At 54.2% G+C, this 12629-nt stretch overlaps 1 protein-coding gene and 1 long non-coding RNA gene across 2 annotated transcripts in view; one reads left to right on the forward strand and one right to left on the reverse strand.

The window, feature by feature from the left end:
- Window positions 1-310: 310 nt before the first annotated feature.
- RUNX3 (RUNX family transcription factor 3) overlaps window positions 311-12629 on the forward strand; it is a 60429-nt gene continuing 48110 nt past the window's right edge. Inside the window, exons 1-2 of the mRNA XM_072827763.1 lie at window positions 311-482; window positions 743-808. Coding sequence (XP_072683864.1) covers window positions 751-808 — 58 coding nt within the window. The 5' untranslated portion in view covers window positions 311-482; window positions 743-750. The remainder of the gene's footprint in view (window positions 483-742; window positions 809-12629) is intronic.
- Window positions 6176-11670, reverse strand: LOC140633056 (uncharacterized). The gene is made up of 3 exons (XR_012030696.1): window positions 11614-11670; window positions 9070-9328; window positions 6176-6369 (listed from the first exon to the last, which is right to left on the reverse strand). It is a non-coding gene; the product is annotated as an uncharacterized lncRNA (long non-coding RNA).

Below are 12629 nucleotides of genomic sequence, written 5' to 3' on the forward strand. Positions count from 1 at the left end.
CTCTCTTTTTTCTCTTTTCCAAAAAGAGAGAGGCAGCCACAAAATCTTCTAAGAGGCCGTGACGTCACCGCCCAGGTGACCACAGCCCAGCCAATGGGCCAAGGCCGCGAGCTGCCTTCTTGCATCCTGTGAGCTGAGGTTGGGTTGACACTGTGAAGGCCTGGTCCCTCAACCACAGAACCACAAGGCCAGGCCCTCAGCCGCCTTCAGGGCCCTGCGCGGGAGCTGGTTGGCTCTTGGTCCTCCCCACCCCCGGGCCGCCCTCGCACCCACTGGAGCCCGGGCTCTGTTGGGGGTGAGGCTCATTCATTCATTCCCCGTGGCGCTGATGTTGGGCCTGGCTCTGCTCTCGCTGCCCTGCGAGCTCCTCCGCCCTGGCTGCTGAAGGCCCCTTCCCGCCATCTAATGATACACTCTGCATACGCTTCTGTTGAAAATTTGTGGCTAGACATTCCTGTGGGACTGGGAATCCAAATTCTTGGGTACAAACAGAAACTTACTTTCCTTGGGGATTTTTTTTTTCTCTCTCTCTCGCTCACACACACACACTCTCGCGTTCTTTCCTTTTTTCTTTTTCGTAGCAATAGGGGAAAAAAAAGAGACAAAACAAAAAAACAAAAAGCGACACCACTACCCACCCCCCACTTTTATTTTCAAAAGTAGCTAGGAAAAAATAAAACAACAGCCAACCAAGTCAATCCCAAGCCAACCCCCTGAAGGTCTGATTTCTCGCCTTCCTCAGAGAGGGGCATGGCATCGAACAGCATCTTCGATTCCTTCCCGACCTACTCGCCAACCTTCATCCGCGGTGAGTAATGACTGCCCAGGGCCCTGGGCTGATCCTTTTGGGTGGGGAGCTGTGGCCAGGCCCCGGACCGCGTCCCTCCACCGACCACCCTGGCTGCCTTCAAGTGCGTGGCCTGCCTACCTAAATCTGCTGACTCCTGAAAGCTTGAGGTGGGAAGAGGGGTTGGTGGCCTCCGTGGTCTCCTGGGGTGGACTTTTGTGGGACTTTTACCCTCAGGTGGTGAAGACAGTAAGTGGTGGGGGGGAATGGATGCCCTAAGACCTCAGAGGCCGACCTGGAAGGCTCCTGGGGTGGAGAGGACATGGAGAGTCTTCCTGTGACCTGAGGCTTCCTGCCTAACTGACGGGGCCCTCGGGCCCTGCAGCCCCAGCCCCTGGCCCACCCGGAGAGCTCAGACCCTCCACCTGAGCTCAGGCAGACGGGGGCTCTGGGACATGCTCAGTTTTCCCAGAGCCAGGCTAGCTTCAGTCAAGAGCCATGGATCTGCAGATCTTTCTGAGGACTTCTCCCAGACTTTCCAAAGTCATCCTGGGCTGAGGGAGGCAGAGGGAGGAGAAGGTGCTACAGGCTTTTGTCGACAACTTGCATAGCTCTGGGGTGCTCTGAAACTGGGCAAGCATCGGGGGCGGGGGGAGCAGGCCTGCAGAAGGTTTATGGACTTGGCCACGGGTTTTGGGGGGGTGGGGGAAGAAAGTGTTTCTGTGTGGCTTTTGCCTCTATTCATGGCCTAGAGTGACCCAGAGGTTTGGGCTACGTCCCTCAACAAGGATAGGGATCCTTGTTCCAGGATCCCCCACTTGGAACCTCTGACGGAGGCTGGAACCCAGGGGGAGAACTTTCCTGCCTCTGCCTGGCTTTTAGGGCTGATGTGCCCTGGCCTCAGACAACCCCCTGCTGCCTTCCTTCCCCCCACCAACCCCTGCACCCACCCTGCTCCCCAGCAGGAGTCCAGATGGGGCTGTGGCACCTGAAATTGGGAGTCAGGAGGCCCTGAGCTTGAGTCCCAGGTCAGTGGCTACCTTGCTAGCGGCCTTAGGCAAGTAATGTCACCTCTCTGTGCTCCAAACGGAGGCCCCCCAGGCTGTGACATTCGGGTTGTCTGAGGCTGGGGATGGGCTGTGTATGAGGGCAGTGCCTCTGCGTTATACACGGAGACAGGGTCTCTTCCAGAATAGAGGGGCCGAATGGGATCTAAAACCCCAAGGGTTAGGGGGCTGGTGTCGCCTTGTCTCAGCTGAGGTGTGCAGCTGAGACACAGAAGTTGGTCCGACTGTCTGCCTTTCTGTCCATCGGCCCGTCCCACCGCTGACCAACCGAGTGACTCCGAGCCAGTCCTTGGGCGGCCAGCTCTGGGCAGCGACCGGAGCACGTTTAGGTGCTTGTTGTTTAAAGGTTTCTGCGAGGGCTTCTCTGAGGTGGGGCGCCTTCCTCTTCCCTGGAGGGAAGCTGAGGCAGGCTGTCTGGGGGCAGATGGGAACTGAGTGGGGGAGGAAGGGGGGCTGCTGTCCCCGAGGCGGATGCGCTCCCGCCAAACCTGGTTGTGGCTGGTGACAGGCAGCAGCCTCGGGTCTGGGAGCTGACAGCCGTGGCTCCTTCCTTCAAGCTGCTCCTATTATAACTCTATTCCCTTTGTAGTCCCCGGAGCTAATTAAAGGCAGTCTGTGGCAAGAAAATAAGAGTTTATAAAAACCATTTGCTGGGTCTTTGTAATCTGTATTTCTCCCTCCGTGAGCAAGATGGGGAAATGTAGTGTTTAAAACAAAGGAATTTGGGGAGACGGGCCTAAGGAGCTGCCACCTAAGATGGGTTCCTGAGGCCAGGGCCGGAGAGATGGCAGACGGAGTAACAGGGGGAGCAAGAGGAGAGCGGGTGGCTTTGGGCTCAGCAGGCTGATTCCTGGCCAACAGGGACACAGATATGCTTTGTGAGCCAGGGTCCTCGGGGATGGCTCCAGGTCCGGGGTCTGAGGCGTCTGTCCACACCCTGTCTGACTGACCCCTTCTCTCCGGCCCCACTCTGTCCACCGTATCTGCTCGCAGCATACTTGCTTTGGGGGATCTGTCTCCCAAACCTGTCCCCCGAGATTTGCAGGGCCGCAGCTGCCGATTCTATCCCCAAAGAGGTCCAGCCTCTGGGTTGGATAAAATACTGGGCTCCCCACTGCCCCACGCGGGGTCTTTAACCTGTTCTGAACCACAGATCTTTCTGGAGCCTCAGGAAGCCCCTAGACTTCTTTTCAGAATCACATTCAGATGCATAAACCCAAATCCAGAGGATGATGCAGGCAACCAAATCTATGGCAATGTGGGAATCCAACTATAAAAAAAAAAAGCAAGTGGTGAGGTTGTGGCCACGTGCCTCTGTCGTGACATACGGAGCGCAGAGACCTTGGGTGCTGGGTATCGGCCACCACACAGTGGTGAGGAACATAAATGGCTTTTCCAGATACTCTGTGACAGCCCTAATGACACCGAAGAACACCTGCGACTTGTGGGAACAATGTCATGTGTTCCCACCCCAGGCCACAGATGTCCTGAATTCAGTGCAAGCCGGAACTCCAGGCCGACTGCCCCAGTCCCTCTACAGGGGGGCTCAGGATGTCGCCACCCCCACCCCCGGAGCTTTTAAGCACAGGGATTCCCAAATCCAAAACGCACCTAAGTTCACTCTGGAGAAGAGGTCTGGGCAGAGGGTGGAGAGCCATTCCATTCCCCCCGTGAAGTAGAGGGTGAGGAGGAAAGAGGACAAAAGGGGCCCCCCCTGGGCCCCCAGCAATTCTCCATTCTTCTTCCTCCTCCTCCTCCTCCACCTCCTCCTCCTCCTCCTCCTCCTCCTCCTCCCCTCCTCCTCTGCCAGGACTAGCCCCCGGACAAAGGGTATTTATTCCTCTCTTTGACAAATGGAGACTCTGAGGCCTCATGGCTCTGACTCAGACATACGGCACGACCATGGGCAAGGCTCTTCTTCTCTTTGGGCCTCAGTCTCCCTATCTGGCGAACACAGGCAACGGCCTTGAGGACACCCAAGGGCCCATCCGCAGCTCCATGGAAGGCCAGCATCTTTGTCCTAAACTGCCCGTGAGGTCCTTCTCTGGGGCACCCCCCCTCGCAGCACATCCCTTGACCTACCCACGCAGGCAAAAGCACTCCCCTTGGGGACACTGAGGAAGTGTTCCCTTCTGGGGAAGAGACTGAGGAAATGGGCCCGAACTGTAACATGCGGGATTTAGGAGACCCTGGGGAAGCAAAGGTTTCCATTCATCCAGTAATTCCACAAACGCTTATCAAGGAGTAGAGGTGGAGATTCAAGCTGGGGCTCTGGAATGGGACGTTGGCCCTCTGTAACCTCAGGCAAGTCCTTTCGCTTCTCTGTGTCCGTTTTCTCATCAGTAAAGCGGAGATGATGATTCCACCAAACTCACGGGGCTCTGGAGAGAATGAAATGAGCAGGGAGCCCGGCACAGAGTCCACGCCCCATAAATGTCCTCATTCTTAGATGTTCCACGAGCCTGGTCTTGGCTGGGATCTCGGATACAAGAGAGAGACTGGGCTGGCTCTCGGCCCTTGAAGAGCTCAAGGTCAAGGTGTGGAAAGAGATAAGTAAACTGGAAATTGCACTGGGGTGTGATCAATGTTTTAAGGGGGGGGGGGGACGAGGGGTCCAGCCCACCCCCGAGGGAAGGAAGCACAATTCTCCCGGAGAAGTGGCACTCGGGCTGGGTCTCGCTGGGTGAAGAAACAACAAAGGGGGAGAAGACATCCCAGGAGGGAGAACAGCCTGGGCCAAAGGTGGAGACAGGAATGAGATGACCCTGGGCACCCTCACCCACCCACCCAGCCAATGGCCAGAGCGAGCGGAAGTGCTGAAGTGGACGGACAACCTGTCTGTTGGGCCTCCAGTCTGTCAGGCTTCCAGTCTGTCGGGCCTCCAGTCTGGCCACGATTATCTTAGCAATGGTTGGGTAGTCGGAGGGTAGCTCCTCCCCTGCAGATGCCTGGGAGAAACGGAAAATGGCCTCTCGGGCCGGAGGCAGGCCCGGGTGGAGGCAGGGGGCGGACAAAATGGCGCCGGGCAGACCTGGCCCGGATGGTCTGACTCAGAGGTCACCGGACAGGGAGGAAGCTGCCCAGACCAGGGAGGTCAGTCGCCGTCCTTTCCTAAGCTCTGGGCAGGAGCCAACAACAGGGGATTCTCCTGGTTTTTGCACTGAAAGCCCCAAAGCCCAGGCACCGCAGGACAGTTGGTCACCCTGAGTGCTGTGCCCATGGCAGCCTCCCCCACCTGCCCCCCCAAGCCTGGGAGATGAACAGGGCAACCAGACGGACCGCCAGCCATCCCGCGCCCACTAGGGTGCTTACCTGGCGCCACGTCTGCTAGGCCCCTTTGACGGTGGCTCCTGAGGCCGCCCTGCACACACCCGTCTCCCCAGACCACCCTGGCTGTCCAAAGTGCCCCCCAGGGAGACATTCCTGGGAGCCCCCCACCGGCCGCAGGGTCTGGGCTGGCATGAGCCGGCCCCACACAGTGGGACTGTGTGTCCAGGCCTTACCCACGCCCACTACGGCAGCGGGCGGCCCCCAGCGGCCCCACCGGTCACATAGAGGGCCCATTGACGCCTGGGCCTTGAGGCTTGAAGTGGCCGCATCAAAGCTGAGGCTTGCTTGGTTACCTGAGGGAGTGGGGGGAGTGTATGGAGAGGAGGGGAGTGGGGGGAAGGATGCCCCTGGACAACAGGCCCTGAAAACCTGACCTTCCAGAAGGCTCTGAGAGGCAGAAGAGAGCAGCAAACTCTGATCCCAACCTGGCCCCTGAGCCAGCTCAGACTACTCAATAGGTGGGGAAACTGAGGCCTGGGCTCAGAGTTTGCCTGGGGGCTGGAGCAGGGCAGGCAGCTGAAACATGAGTCCCTATGCCCGTCTCCGTCTCCCGGAGATGCCTCGTCTGCAGGCCCTCTTCTCAGTCTACCTTTCAGAGTGTGTCCCGCCCCCGGGTACTGGGGAGTCTCACCCCATCTTCGAAACTGAGCCCAAACACCCCCTCTGCCAGGAGTCTCGCCTGGGACCCCCTGCAACCACCAAGGAGCCCTGGCCTCCTCCAAGCTTTCAGCCCCGGGGTCAGCCTTGGTGCCCAGCATCCTGTCTTCCTTGGTGGAAGTAAGGGGAAGGCAAGAGGGAGGGAGGGAGGAATAGCTTTAGCCCCCAGCAGAACTCAGGTCCTCTGACATTGGCCTGAGCACCGCCCCAGGGCAGCCCCCAGCCCACCCTGGGCCAGGGAGGACGCTGGGTATAGGGGGCCCGGGGTGGGAGCGAGCCCCGTTGGTACCCGGAGAAGTCACAAGAGCCAGAAACAGGAGCCAATGCAGGCAGATTTTGGAGCTGGCAGACAGAGAGTGCCACGTCCTCAATTTATAGATGGGGGAACTGAGGTCCAAAGGGGCGTCTGGTCTTGTGGAAGGTCGGGTCGGATTCAGCAGCAAGAAGCCAAGTTTTCTTGTCCACCCAGTGACAAACCTTCCGCCTGGCACGTAGCTGAGGAGTCCGACTGACCAGGTGTGAGCTGTTCTGTAGGGAACACGTTAACGCACCTCTCTGAGCCCAGATTCCTCCTCTGTGGGCTGGGGCTGGGAGCACTGACCTCCAGGGGGGCCTCCACAGAGTGAATGGGACAGGCCCTGGAGCCCTGCGTGCGGCTGGTGGGCAGCAGGGCTCACTTAGAGTCTGTCTCCGGCTGGGCTTGGCCACTCGCTGCGCCTCCACGGTAGATGTTCTGACGTCTGGTTTTCTCAGTGCAGTGAGAGGGGTAAGGAGGAGGAGACCATAGAGGGACTATGAGGCCCCTTGTCAAGGGCTCTCTGGGAAGGTGGTGGGAAGGGGACGTTCTTTCAGGACAGGGCAACATGACATGTGGTGACCAGCCCAGGCCGCAGTCAGGCACTGCCACTTCCTCGCTGTGTGGCCTTAGACGAAGTGCTTCACCCCTCTAAGCTCAGTTTCCTCATCTTTAAAATGGGGAGAGCAAGCAGTAGCCACTTCAAAGCTTTGGATTCAATGAGAACATATGTTATGTGCTTAACGCAGGGTCTGATGCAGAATCAAGCCGTCCATAAATGCTAGAAATTATTGCTCTTCAATCCCCCACTCCCCACCCCTATCCATCCTGGGCGAGAGCCTGTCTGACTCTAAGCAGAATAGGGAAAGTGAGACAGCTGCTTGTCTCCTCTCAAGGCTCAGCTTCCTGGCTGCCCCCCTGGGGTGCCTCTCTGGGTCCTTCCCCTGTTCCCTCCAGGCCTTGGGAGTGCCCTGCTCCACCCTCACTCACCCCCCCCCCCCACTTGTGGAGAAGGACCACCCAGCGTTTCTTGCTAAATGGGTGGAGGAGAGGGAGGATGAATGGGCAAGTGATTGAATGAACCAGGACTGACCAGCCTGGGAGGTTTCCAAGGGGCCTCCTCACTTCCCCCTTTGCCGTCTGGCTCATTCTTTGAAACGCTTGCTTGGTGGGAGCCTGAGCACTCCCGTCCAATCGCACCCCAGCGTGAAGTTTTAGGTTCCTCTTTGGGGTTTTCTTTTGCGTCTGGGAAGTGTTTTTGGCAAAAGGTTCAGACTTACGTGTGGGCGGAAAGGGTGGATGCCCATAACTTACAATTTGCAGGGTGACCAAAGTCGGCCCCCCTCAAAACATCCTTCACTGTGTGACCTGGTGACTAAAATTCCACCTTGAGCACTCAGCTGGGGTGCCCATCTGGGTCCCTATAGTCACCATACTTTAGCAGCCGTGAGTCCACCTGGTCTGCTCACCTGTGTTTATTGTACTTTATTTTTTATGTTTTTATTTATTTAGAAAGTCTCTGCACCCAATGTGGGGCTCGAACTCACAACCCAGACATCAAGAGTGTTATGCTTCACTGCCTGAGCCAGCCAGGTACTCACTTTTGCTTAGAGGAGAGAGGTGGCAGGTGCAGAGCAAGTGGAGAGTATTAAGGGAACGCAAATGGAAAACAGGGTGAAATGTAAGGGGGTGGGGAGAAGAAAAGTCCATTTTGGTGGCCTGAAACTCAACTTGCTTGGGTGCTCTGTGGCTCAGCACCAATATCCCACAGCCCCAGGAAGGTCCCACCACCCTGAGGATTTCCCTCAGTGAACCTGAGTCCTGTCCCTGCCCATGGAGGGGAGGCCTTCAAAGCCCCTCCCATGGTTCTGCACACCCTCATATCTTAGGAAGCTGTGTCAGGTCCAGGAAAGTTCAAGAGAGGAGCCCCACGTTAGGGGCAGTAGGGGGCCCCCAGGGAGAGCCTGGTTCCTCCCCTATAGAGCAGCCAAAGTCCTTCCAAAGAGGAAAGGAAGCCGCCTCTGAGAGCAAGACAGATTTTAGAAAAAAGACTAGAAGTAAACCACTAAAATGTCATAGTTAATGCTACATGGCACAATTATGGCAGGGAGCCTTTGTCACTAATCATTTGGTGATTGCCTGTTTTCTAGACCTTTAAACACTGACCTGGGCTTCCTGCTAGCCAAGGCCTCACTGGCCACCCCCCTTCTCTCTTCCTCTCGAAAATCACAGTGTCTGTCATCTTATTCCAGGGTCCTACCTCTATAGGGTATAGAGGAAGGGTCTGCCCTGGGCTGAGCAGAGCTGTGCATACAGCAGGTGCTCAGGAAATGCTTGTGGCCTTTGTTGTGGTCCCAATCTGCAGTTTTCCCGGAATGCCCAGGACTTGGGATGGGATATGGACCAGTTGGTGGTGTTGATTTCCCAATGGACATTTATTGAGTATCGATTGCATGCATGCCACACACTGTTCTAGGAACTGAGGATATAGGAGCCAAGAAGAGGCAAAGATACCTATCCTCCTGGACCCAATGTCCCAGTGATGAGGGCAAAGAGTTCGCCTCTGCAAAATGCCCCAGTGAGATAGGCCAGCACCCTTCTGGCCTATGCCCTTCCTATCAATGTCAGCCCCCTAGGATTTCCGTAAATGCTCCCATGACACCATTAAATCTTCATCAAAGCTATCCCCACCTCTGTTGCAGAAATGAGTAAATGAACAGACTCAGCGATGGCCTGCTGAAAGTAGTATTTAGGAGGAGAAGGCAATGAGGAAGGGATACAGGAGCCACGTTTGTTGATGACTTACTGTGTGCCAGGCACTGTGGCGGTTCCTTTGCAAGTGTCTCATTTCACTTCATCTCTACAATAATCCATATGGTAGGGGTTGTTACTATAAATGGGAAAACTAGGCCCAGGAAAGGGACAGGACTCACCCAAGGACCTGTAGCTGGTAGCTGGTGAAGCTCAAACGCATGTAGATTCCATCTGACGTCAAAGCCAGCCCAACAAAGCTCTTCCTTCTACCTGGCAGGCATCTATTCTTCCTCAAGGCCCAGACTCACCATGGAGCCCTCCTTGACACCCCAGGCAAAGTGATTCAGATCCTCCTCTATGAAGCCAACGCACCTCTAGGTCCATCTCAAATACTTCTAGAAGACTTCGCAGTATGGGTGGAGTCTGAGATGAGAAGGTCTGAGAAGGAAGGAACATTGGTGGTCCAGGCAGACTTAATGGTATAGGCTAAGGGATGGAAGAAGGACCACATAGAAAGGGTTTCTAATTTTTTTTATTTATTTATGATAGTCACAGAGAGAGAGAGAGAGAGAGGCAGAGACACAGGCAGAGGGAGAAGCAGGCTCCATGCACCGGGAGCCCGACATGGGATTTGATTCCCGGGTCTCCAGGATGGCACCCTGGGCCAAAGGCAGGCACCAAACCGCTGCGCCACCCAGGGATCCCTAGAAAGGTTTTCTTAGAGATGGGAGTGCTTGGGGTCTTGAGGAGAGGTTGTAGGACAAGAGACTAGTATGGCATTTGGCGTGCAAGGAGTCTAGGCAGGATCCAAGCTAAGCAGTGATGTGGGATAGGACATCCCATGATGCACTGGGCCGCCTCTGAAATAGGCCAGTGTAGACGTGCTCCTTGAGCCCATGTACGCGTGTGAACAGAGACCACAGGGGCCCTCCCGCACCCACTCATAAGCCCTATTTCTGTCACTCTCTAGACACACATCTGAGAGACCAAATCATACTTGTTCTCAGGCACGTAACGTGAGTGCTCCATGGATGGGCATGTCTGTGGTCTGATGAGGACAAGGGCTATGGTTCAGAGCAGTCAAAATGCGACCCATCTGGGGGAGAATCCCAGCACTCATGCTGGCGACACAATTTGCAGGGCACGGCCCAAAAGGAAAACGCAGGACCCCTTGCAAAATTCGTTAGGGATTTCAGGATGGCAATCACATAACATTAAACCCAGCGTGGGGTTCTCCAAAGCAAGGCTCGATGAGCGACTGCATGGCTTATGGGCCCAAGAAGCCAGCCCCGCCTACAACAGTCCTAGCCTGGGAGGGCCCTGGGCCTAAGAATAAACCTCTGTCTGCCTTTCCTTCTTTTGTCTTTTATTCCTTGGACTTGTGCAGCCTTCCACTCTTCATGAGTCTACAATATAAGAAATAACAATAATAAATTAAGCCTACGGTAAGATCATACCTTAAAGATTTTATTTTTTTTTAAAGATTATATTTGTCATAAGAGACACAGAAAGAGAGGCAGAGACACAGGCAGAGGGAGAAGCAGGCTCCCTGAGGGGAGCCTGATGTGGGACTCGATTCCAGGACCCCAGGATCACGACCTGAGCCAAAGGCAGACACTCAACCACTGAGCCACCCAGGTGCCCCCATACCTTAAAGATTTTAAAAGCAGCAAGGGCATTAGGGAAAACATGAATTCATCAACATCCCCGCCCCACCTGCCTCTTATGTTGTATATCTCCTAGGAAATTTAAAAAAAAAACACTATAATCTCAACACCCAAAGAAAACCACTCTCATTTGGTCTACTTCCTTCCAGACTATTTTTCCCTGTGTCTGGTTTTTGCCTCTGGAGTCTCTCTTCCCTCCATGGGTTGAGGCCATGCAGACCCATGCCACATATCCAGGAACCTCATCAGGAATGTTAATAATCAGTACGCGTGTACATCAGGCTCTGTCTAGGAAGAGTCTAGAGTAGCTCTGTCCAACAGAACTTTCTCTGATGATGGAAATGTTCTATGTGTGTGCCGCTCATTGCGGCATGAATGCCTGCACAGGCCGTACTGAAAATGTGCTCGCCTGGTTCACAAGTAGCACAACTGAGGGACTGAATTTTTAATCTTATTTCATTTTAATCATTTTAGTTTAAATAGCCCCGTGGGGACCGCAGCTACCCTGTTGGACCACGCAGATGTAGAGGAGCGGATGCCCGACTGCTAACCCAGCTTATCTCTTGGAATGAGATTATGGACTTTTTCTTTTCCCAACATGTTTGAACAATCTTATACTCCGCTAGCATGGATTGCTTTTGTCATCAGAAAAAAAAGCTACTAAAGATTTTTAAGTTTGTAATACATTCAATGTATGGGGGGGAAACACTTTAGATTTTTAAAAGCAAATCACTGGGGAAGATTGATTCTGGCAGAATGAGATCTATTTTTACTTTTCCTATCAATGTTCAGAAAAAGAACGTGGGGTTTAGAATCAGAAGCTGTGGGCTTATCTCCGGGATCCGCCACTTATTGGCCACTTAACCTCCCTGAGCCTCAATTTCCTCGTCTGTAAGATGGGGATATTGATGCTTCTGACCTCCCCTGGCTGCTGTGGGGACTGAATCGGGCAGTGAAGGTGAGGGCACAGGGGACCAGCGGATCGAGGGAAGAGCTTTAGTGCAGATGATTTCTGCAGGGGTGTAACCACGCGTCTCCGTGAGGGGCATTACTCACAGTTCTCGCTCGGCTCTGCCTGCCATTTCCTAGAAACCAGGAAATGAGGGGGGCATCTCCCACCGTGTGTTCAGCAGATGTTGTCAGGTGTTGAGCAGAAATAAAGGGGCTCTGTGACCAAACAAGACTGGGGAGGGCTGTATCAAACAATGTTCAACAGAGGATTTTGCAGGACTTTTCAGAGCCTTTAATATACTAATGAACACAGGCTCCTCCTCAGTCTAGTGTGCTGAGGAGCCCACTTTGGGGTAAACTGCTCCAAGGGAGATTTTGCATCTACCCTGGCTACAGGCTCCATGAGGGGGGGGAGGGGGGTCAGGGATTATTTTTTCAAGGACAGAGGAAATTGTTTAAGACTTGAAAGAGAAATTAGCTGGGTCCTCAATGCAAAAAAGAAAAGTACAAAATTGGAATTAATAAATGCATAATTGTCTAGAAAATGGAATTATAACAATTCTCAACTCCTAAATAGTTAGAATATTAGCAGCAAACACTTATACACAGCTCTTCCTGATGCCAGGAACGACATGCTTTACATATCTCTGTTCATTAAATCCTCACAGCCCTATGAGATAAATGCTATAATTAAGTCAGCTTTATAGATGAAGAAACTGAAGGCCAGAGAGGTTAAACCACCTGCCCGGATTCACCCAGCTGGGGTTCCACCCGCAGGCACCTAGAGCCAGTGCACCTCACCACAGCACCATAGCTATGAGCTCACCAAGGTTTCCTCCATCGAGGAACATTCCTTTGTTTCCATTGGTCCCCTTCCTGGGAAGGGCTGGTGGCACTTCCACAAGCCCCGCCGATCAGAACCAGCTCTGCCACATTCTTGCTGGGTGAGTCAAAACTGGGCTTCAGTGTTCTCATCTGAGAAATGGGCCAGTTGTCATGTGAGGACCAAAGAGGGGAGGTTCGTAAAGCACAGTTGCAGAGTCCACTCAGAAAGCACTTGGTGTACGGTGGCCCTGGCTCCCACCAGTGCATAGATGGGGAACTGAGGCCCAGAGGGAGCC

This window comes from Canis lupus, chromosome 5 (genome assembly GCF_048164855.1).
Source record: "Canis lupus baileyi chromosome 5, mCanLup2.hap1, whole genome shotgun sequence".
NCBI classification, from domain to species: Eukaryota; Metazoa; Chordata; class Mammalia; order Carnivora; family Canidae; genus Canis; species Canis lupus.